At 38.7% G+C, this 9479-nt stretch overlaps 1 protein-coding gene across 1 annotated transcript; it reads right to left on the bottom strand.

Annotated features, from left to right (window-relative positions):
* Window positions 1-1091: 1091 nt before the first annotated feature.
* Window positions 1092-8798, bottom strand: LOC134587371 (heme-binding protein 2-like). The gene is made up of 4 exons (XM_063443687.1): window positions 8602-8798; window positions 7317-7446; window positions 4903-5074; window positions 1092-1606 (listed from the first exon to the last, which is right to left on the bottom strand). The coding sequence occupies exons 1-4, from the start codon at window positions 8746-8748 to the stop codon at window positions 1432-1434; spliced, it is 624 nt and encodes a 207-aa protein (XP_063299757.1). The 5' UTR covers window positions 8749-8798; the 3' UTR covers window positions 1092-1431.
* Window positions 8799-9479: the final 681 nt, after the last annotated feature.

Consider the following 9479-nt stretch of genomic DNA (forward strand, 5'->3'; position numbering starts at 1 on the left):
CGGCAGCAATGAATGATGTTTTTTTGTTTACCATTTATAATGGAAATATGCAAGTTAAGCCATTTCCAAAGGGGAATAATATTAATAGTTCACAATTATACTAATGCCAATAGATTTATTTTAATAGCAACAGTGATCTGGTGGGGCTCTGCGAATGCACCTTAGTGCTGTTCAGGTACTACTGACGGAGGTTTGAAGAATATATGACACTATACAAGCAACCTCCATCTGTCAGCTCCATGTGTCACATGCTCAGCATTAGTCGAACCATCCACACAGAGATCTACAAGTTTTGTGTACCAAAAAAAAGGGCATTCAACTGTACTTGCCCCCAAGGGCAATGGTTTCCAGCCCTCCCCTGATTAAGCATGATCATAAATGAAAAATTGCCATGCCATCAGCACCCTATAGGTGAAAAAGGGTTTCCTAAACATTTTTTTTAAATTAAGACCATTTAAAATTGCTAAGCTGTGACTATAGTCATATGTTCGGGGTTTTTTTTTTAATTGTCTATTATCGGAACACTACAAGCACCATAAACACTACAGAATGCTCTGGTGGTTATGGTGCCCGGAAACTCTGTAGTAGTTAGACCATTTTGAACTGTTTAACTTCTCATCTGGAATCCACCAGGAACTGCTCCAAGCCTCCACTACTTCTGACAGAGTCCCAGGAGCTAAGTCGGAGCTTCCTCTCACCTTCCTAAGCTAAACCCTGCAGTGCAGCCCAATTAATTCGCCGAGAGCGTCAGATGATTGCACTTCAGAGGTTACGCTGCTTGGAGTTTTCCTTTAGGTCGCCATTGATGGTCAGCCACGTTCACAAAAATACTATTGCTTCAGTCTCAAAACATTTAGACCTTTATCGTGCTTAAGTATATCACATAAACAAACATGACATCATTGTATTAATAAACATATTTACTTAGCTTGCACCATCGTGTATACTGTACTGTAATGGGATATCGGTGGCAATAGGAAAGTGGCACACATTCGTTCAGACTCCTAATCTCAAAGCTGCTGAACACTTACAAGTGGGGATCTATTATTACAGCTGCCAACGTTAATAATGCACATGTGACAGCCAGAAAATAAATCAGAGATTTTATTACAATAGATTTTGTACATACAGAGAATAGAAAATATATTGTCCATCCAATTCCTACAAGTAATCTATAAATGGTGTTTACTTGGCAAATAAAATAAGTAATATATTGGCTTGACAAGTTGACAAAATCCAAGCAAAAACAAAAACAAAGCTTTTTTTTATTAGTTTACCCAATCATGACAGCATTGTCTTCCTCAAAGTATCTATATATCCCTATGTAACTATCCATTAGCAGGTCCTAAAATGAAATATTCCCTATAGCGGCTATAGATCGCACATTATCCTTATCCAGCCAGGAATACGATATAATCGGTTTTGACTGATTTATTGGACTGTGTACCACACTTCATTATGCCTGCCAACAAATGTAAGTGGATCGTTGTAGCCAGCTGCTGTACCAAAGGTGCTGTCAAATCCTAGCCCCATGGCCGTCAGCTCTTCTGACAACATTTTAGCTTTTTTCTCATAGTGTGTCTTAAGTGCATAGCCACCAAAAGACCTAAAAAAAAAAATGAAAGAGCAAATATAATATTATTTGTGTCATTTTTCAAAAGATATGGGTGGGGAAAGGGGTCACACGGAAAGGTTATTTTTTGTGGAACATCACATTTTTGTACATCTGGAATACTTTTTTTTGTCAATCTTTGTTGTTATTGAGGCCGATGTAAAGTACAGTACAAGGAAGAAGGAGTGAAAGCAGAGCTGTACATATAGTGTCAGGCATAGTATGGAGAAAAACATGAGTACAATATCAAATGTAAACACATGAGTAAGGTGGTAAAGTAAATAATGGTAAGGAAACAAACTAAACATGCATGAGTTGACTTCCATAAAATAAACAAGATAGCCATGCTGAGATATAAAACATGCTAAACCATCAGTAGAATGACTTCAATTAAATTATATTAGCAAGATAATTCCCTGAGGAGGCCCCCACGATGGTAGACTGACAAAAGGGTAAAAACACATGAAGGGCAATACACATCGGGTAAAACAGCCCAACAGGTTGTGTATGCATTCTTCAGAAAAAGATTGGAACTCCACCAAGATTCACACGGCTGGGTGTGGCAGGAGGATGAGTGGAGTGTTTGGCTATTACTTCAGCCTGTGCCTGGTATAGGTAGGGTGCAGTCCCAGTCAAAGGTGCGAAGTAGCAGGCTTAGTAGCTGTTGTGGGGATATTTATGGGATAATAATAGTAAACAGTTGAGAATTGCCCACTATTTCAATTCTCAGATCCCAAAGATCGTTATTGTGTAAGTGAAATGTATTCCATATAATAAAATCACAATTTGTTATAAAAATAGATACAATTTATTGTGACAATTTAAATAATAATATGTAACATGCGTGATAATAATCAATGAATATTTAGTATAGCATGGTATGCACTACAATGGCAATACACATTCCAATGGTTAACACAGCTTCAATTGTCAAGACAATGATTTATGATGGGCTTCACAGAGACACTTTCTTTCACACAGCTTGCAGCATAAGGCCATAAAAACTTTAGCTAACAGTTAGAATAACCCTTTCAATGCTGGCTAGACCTCCTAGGTAGTTAATACCTATCCTCATGTAATTTTAAATAAAATAACATTTAAACCAGCTCATTAGTCATTTACTGGAACCATCCAATAAGAGTAATCTACCATGTTCTATAAGCAGAATATTAACTTGCCTAAACAGATATTTTATCTTATTTTAGAGCAAATCAATACACCTGGATAAATATCACGATATGCTAACATGTGATATGTCACATTAATACATAATTATTATTTTCCCATCTGCAGAAAGGGATGTTATAACTATATATTCTTTAGTAACTAAGATTTCTAAATATCGAAATCTGATCGTGATTTATCCAGTCATATATCATGCTATTAGAAATTTTTAATTATTAGATTAATTAAATGAAACCAGTATAATTACCAGTTGAGTAGACATTCTCATCTGATGAGTAGGTAGTCTCAGGAACTGAATGGATGTGTGATTGGTGTGTAAGAAATTCTGAGTGCCCTGGAGTGGATATCTGTTATGGATTTCTCTGCATAGCCGAATCTGAAACCCCTACTCCTTCCTCCTTTGCTTCCTTTGCATTCCTCTCTTCCCTTTGTCTTAACTTTTAAAGGGAAAAATTCTCTGTTCGTCACAAGGTGATAGACCAATAGAAAACTGGAGGTGTGGTTACCTTCCAGATAGCAATTTAAGTATTTGGTCTATAGAGGGCAGTTTTGTCCCACTAAACATACCTATCCAGGAAAGAGTTAACTTTTCCTGGTGGCTATTTTGACGTCATTTAGCTAATCTTTATGGTTACCTATAATTTAAGTTTTCTGTCAGTTCAAAGAGTTTCTTTGGGCTTTCTTCAGACTATGTGTCTGGAAAATTCTGCTATAATTTCTAATATGACAGTTATAACTAAATATGACCTCTAAATTACAATGGGACCTTTTACATTTATTCTATTCCATTAGCATTTAGACAGTCTGTCCATCCCCCGTTCTCATTTCTTATCACTTGATTTGTATATACTAACATTCCTAAGCTCCCAGCTCAGTAGTTAGTTTTACAGAAAGGATAGAAATCTTGTGTCTTTTGTTAGCTTGAGAATAACAAAATGGAGTCTGCTCTGTTCAGAGTGACTCTGACAATATACATTTTAATTTCTATCATAGCACAAAATGTCTGCCGATATAAATACCCTGACACTGTGGTGGTGTTGAAGTAGTGCCCAGATAAGAGGGCTGCCCTTTTGGCTTTTTTCGTCTACTCCTCCTTGCTGAGACTCACTTGGAACTCACTCCACACGTCTTGTAGGTGCCTCGCTTCTATGCTGGCCGATGCATTGCGCCTCTCATGAGCTGCCGACCCAGCTTTCTTCCCCAACTGCGCTTCTTCACTTGCCGCCACCTTCTTGGGGCTTTGATCGTTGTCAAAACCACAGACGTCTTATGTAGGGTAGGGTTCGGATTACCAAGAGAATGATCCTCCGACTGTTGTGGGGCAGTGAGATGCAGTCTGCGCTCAATCCTGGGCCAGAAGTAATTGAAAATGCTGCCCAGCTTGGACAAGATAGTATGCTGGGCTCCAACAAAGCCGGAGATTCACGCGGCGCCTGCCATTTTAGGTGAGTATCTGGGTTGACCAGCAGCCTTGATTGTTACATCCTGTGTTCTCAGTAAGTCATGGAGGCCTCCCATGGGTTAACCAGGATCACCCCCACGGGCGCCTGCTTAATGCATTCGGTTGCTTGGCAGCTTTGGACCGGGAGATCGGCCGCTTCTCCCACCCGGTGTACACCAGGCTGAATGCTCTCATAAGTGCTGTAAGAGGGCTCTCGTCGAGTTGCGGACCGCTGGACTGGAATATAGCCCGGTCGAAGTTCTGATAAGATGCAGGATAACACTATTTCGAGCCGAGTGAGGCTGAAAAAACTTTTATCACCAGTGTTAGAGAGGAGCTCGAACAAGACTCTCTTCCATGATAGTCAGACTCCACACCCCTGAATTCGTTTAGTACAATCATACAATCTACTTAATAGATCTAATCTCAAATCAATGTAAATGCTGCGTGTTTTTTCTGTTCAAAAGGTAGTGTGTGAGAAGAACTGTACATAGAATGCTTTATTTTTAAGTTCTTTGTTTTATATCCTGCATACTCTTTATACAAATGCACTGGAGTTCCTCTGTTTTACCATAACTACATTTAGTCTACAAACAGAAATGTACAGCAAAGTAAATTAATAGGAATTATACAATGGAAATGCAATGTCAGGATAGTCACTTACTTGACATAGAAAGACATTTGAGGAAAACTTTCAATGTAAACCTCTTTGTTCAGTGGTTGCGGTGGATTTACCACTGCCAATGGCACAAAAAAAGACATAGTGGCATTCTTATCTGTTGGAGTTATTAATGGAACATAAATCCGCACCGGGACAGTCATCTTAATTTTGATACCTTAAAATGAAACAAAAAGGATGAAAATATAAATACATTCCATTTCTCTTGTAAAATGTTGGATATAAATGGGTTGTTAGTTGAAAGATGCCGTAGCTAAAATCCTGATATTACAATATGAATCAATAGTTTTATTATTAAATATAAGTATAGGTGCCTTATAATTGTATGTCTTATACAATTAAAGGGACACTCTAAGCACCAAAACAACGTTGGCTGAATTAAGCAGTTTTTGTGGACAGACCATGCCACTGCAGTCTCAGCCTTGAGCCCTGACAGTGGTTCACCGGTTGTCCTTCCTGGCACCACTTTTGGTAGGCACTAACGACTGCATACAGGGAACACCCGAAAAGATTCAAGAGCAAACTGTTCACTTGCTGACTAATATGTCCCACCCCTTGACAGATGCTATTGTAACGATATAATCAATGTTATTCACTTTACCTGTCAGTGATTTTAAAGTGGTGGGTGATCAGTGTAAACAAAGCGATTTAACCCTTAAAGAGTATTAAGCAGTTAGATTGCAGGAATATTATGTACACACTAATGCTAAGCTTGTTTTGATGTGTAGAGTGTCGCTTTAACTAATTGTCTCAGCGCACAATCAGGCAATAATAATAGTGTGTTGAAAATTCGCATTCAGAAAGTATTCAGGCCCTTTCATTTGTTTCATGTTGCAGCTTCCATCTTTTAATTATTATTTTTTCTTCACAATGACCCTAAGCACACTCACTGTGAAGACAAGACAATGTCCTTGAGGGGCCCAGCCAAAGCCTGGACTTAAACACAATTAAACATCTCTGGAGGGATTGAAAAATGTCTGTCTTCTGACGGTCCCCATCCAACCTGACCGAATTTAAGAGGATCTGCAGAGATTATTGGCAGAAACTACCTTACGCATTATACCCAAAAAGACATGAGTAATTGTTGTCAAAGGTGCTGAGTTAAGGGTCTCAATACTTAAATCAATGTGTAGTATAAAGCTGGAACACAAAATGAACGGGTCTGAATACTTTCTGAATGCACTATTTAAATATAACTAACATGTTTGCCACTTTGTTTTTAGGTTCTTTGCATTTTTTTTTAATTTTATATGATTTGTAATTTCTTCTCACCAAAACCTCCCCTTTCTATCCTTGTCAACACCATAGTTATGTAATGGAGGTATTGGCTCATGGCTCCCTTCTTGTTATTTTTAAAAATATAAGCTGCCACTTCCTAAATCCCCCCATGCCCACCTCACCCTATAGGAGTCAACATGACACCCATATTAGTATAAGGAAGGTTAAATGCTACCTGCTGCTCCTAGCTACAGCGAATAAGGGCATGTCTACTAAACAGCGAAAAGCCAATGGCTGCTCGCTGTTATAAAAAGAGAATAGCAACTGGGCGGCTAATCCAATAAAGAAGGACTAAACTAACATTTCGGAGGCACCAAGTGTAGCTCATATACACATACACTACTTTCACATTGACACACACACAAACTCAGATACATTCTATCACATACACACAATCAGATACACACACACTGACAAATACACACACACTGACAAACATAGATACACTGCCACACACACACACTGACAAACAAATAGATACAGCCACTGGCACATACACACTGACACATACACACACTGGCAAATATATAGACACACGCTAATACATACACACACATACATGTAATAATTGTAATATTTTTAGCCACCCTCATAACATATATTTCCGAGTGCAGGGTAAGGCTGGTGTCGGAGGCTGATGGGAGTGTGGGGTCTGGAGCAGCTCTCTCCTAGCTTCTCCCTCCCTACAGCCTGTTCCTCCTCCTCTTTGGCTTCTACGCGGCTCAGTTTGTTAGCTGGGAGGAAGTGAAAGGGCTCTCACTTCCTCCCAGCACTGGCAGTATTACAGGTGCCCACTTGCTCTGTTAAAGTCCTGCGGCACAATGTCCGAGCCCCTGTCCACCAATACCGACTGGACTGCTCTAAGTGTATGGGCCGTCCCACAGGCCCCCAGAGCATGCAGCACCTGGGGACGCTCGCACCGGCGGTAGAACCCTACTGGCCAAGTCCATTGGTTTGTTGCTGCAAGTCTCAGTTCCCTTTCTCTTTCTATATAGCTGTAAGAACATTGCAACATCATGCATATTTTATTCTCCTTGTTTAGTTTTTTAGTTTCCTTTTTTTTTCTCAAAGCAAAGAGACAGAAGTTACAATTTCAAAAAACAATAACAAAGATGTTGCACCTTCTGAGTTCTGTCCATTGATGTAATCGAACAAGCGCTTGAAGCTTCTATATATTCCAAAGCCAAAGTAGTCCAACTCTAGTGATGTAGTTACCCATAGGGTGCTTTGATAAGTTCTTAGTTCAAAAGTCTGAAAAATAGATTAAAATAGAAATTTAAGGACCATGGGTATGTACTGTTCTCATGCATTTTCTCAATAAATATATCTAGAAAAATCACTGGCGCCCTGTCCGAGGCATCCTCGTTGAAGCTGGGGCTGAACGGGCAGCTCTATCTGTAAAAGGTAAGATAGACACCATAAAAATGTGAAGTTGTTATGGTGCCCAGAATGTTCCTTTGAGCTGTAAAACATAAAAAAACAAAACAAAAGCCCAACACCTAAAAATAATTTAATCATCAAACTGTACACCTAACTACTGAGGCCAAAAGTACAAAATGCATAAATGTGCTGGTAACCGAAACATCATCCTAACTTAAAAAACATGTTTTGTACTGTGCAACACGCCACCTTGAATTTTGCAATGCAAAACCACTAACATCAACTATACTCTACCAGTGTATGATATTGGAAAATAACGAGACAGAAACGGTTATTTATATATAAGATTATCATTTTGAAAATTCAGTGAATTTCGATTATTAGGCCAAAAATAGCTAAACAGAAAAAAAACAAAACAACAAATCTGCTATGTTCAGTTTGTCTGTTACAGCCTATAATTCGAATTCATTTGGAATTCACTTTGAATTCCAGACAGTTTAACACTTTGGTGATTATATCTGTCCTATATTAGTCTCCTATAATATATTACCAAAGATGCTAGACACTAAATTAGCACTGCTGGAAGAACGTGCAAGCATTGTCTGAAAGACTGTTTCATATCGCAATTTATTTTTTTTTATAAAATATCTAAAAAAAAATGTAAATATACACAAATATAATAAAACACAATTCTTTGTATTTTCTGGCTATATCAAATGTAATATTTAGTAAAATGCTAGCAGTAGATGTTGGCTTATCACTAGTCCTGGATGCTTTAAATTAAGTGCTATTAAAAAGAGTAAATGAAAATACTATTAAACAAATAACAACCGAAAGGTTGGTGCCGCAATATATTTTACCATAGTATCTATAAAGTTCATTTTTGTTATTCTTGCAGTTGTATAACAGGCAGTAACTGTACAGCGCTTTGGAATTTGTTGGCACTTTATAAATAATAATAATATCAACATTCTATTGCCAGTCTCCAGACCAAAGCACACAATTCCTTCTCCCCCATCCTCTTACTTCATATTTCTTTGCCACTTCATACTTGGGACATTCATAGGTTCCACAGAAGTCAGGAGCCTTGTACTCATCAGCAGCACCCTCCTCAGCCCTCACAGCACCCCACACACAGAGCAAGCTCAGCACCAGCACAGACCTAGCACCCATCACTGCTACCAGGAGACACTGAGCCTGCAGCAGGGAATGGGCGCTGTCACAGTAACTCTGAATCAAGGGGAGTGGCAGTGGAATTAACCACTTCAGGACAGCAACTAGGGAGAGGGAACTGGGGCACACACCACTAGTGTGGATAAAAACTGACCACAAAGAGTTACGAGTCTTTGAGAAGTCATGACTCATAATTCCTCCATCCCCCTCATGTTTGGGAAACTGCAAACTGTTTTACATAATCCGAATAAACTCCCACTCTGAGGGCTTTTCTGATTTCTTTTCCAAACATCCCAAGTAGTATATTTGCATACCTCCCAAGTGTCCCTATTTAAGAGAGACAGTCCCTATTGTGGGCCTAAATCCCGTTGACCTATTGACCTTTTCTATTCTAATGTCCCTCTTTTCTAGGAGCTCCATAGTGTTGGTCTATCGGAGTGTATAACAGAGCTCCACAGCAATACTACTCACTGTAATGTGTCTTTAACCTACAATGAATGTGTTTATAAATCAGTCGGTGTAAATAAGATGCATTGCTCTTATTATAAATTAGTGGGAATGTGTCAGAGCAGCCCTGTGGACTACACATAGTTCAGCACATCTCATTAGAGTGTTAATATAATAATACAAATTATTATTGTTTTCGTGAGAGCACAATAATTAACCAAATACTCATAAATACACATTCGTTAGGGTTATTTATTTTATTTAACAAACTAAAGAGCGAGGTA

Source organism: Pelobates fuscus, chromosome 2 (assembly GCF_036172605.1).
Source record: "Pelobates fuscus isolate aPelFus1 chromosome 2, aPelFus1.pri, whole genome shotgun sequence".
In the NCBI taxonomy this organism is placed as follows: Eukaryota; Metazoa; Chordata; class Amphibia; order Anura; family Pelobatidae; genus Pelobates; species Pelobates fuscus.

Coding starts and splice junctions, on each gene's coding strand:
- LOC134587371 (XM_063443687.1), bottom strand. CDS start 8,748: ATGGGTGCTAGGTCTGTGCTGGTGCTGAGCTTGCTCTGTGTGTGGGGT. Junction 7,447..8,601: donor AAGTGGCAAAGAAATATGAA/GTAAGAGGATGG, acceptor TCTATTTTTCAG/ACTTTTGAACTAAGAACTTA. Junction 5,075..7,316: donor CAATGGACAGAACTCAGAAG/GTGCAACATCTT, acceptor TTTCATTTTAAG/GTATCAAAATTAAGATGACT.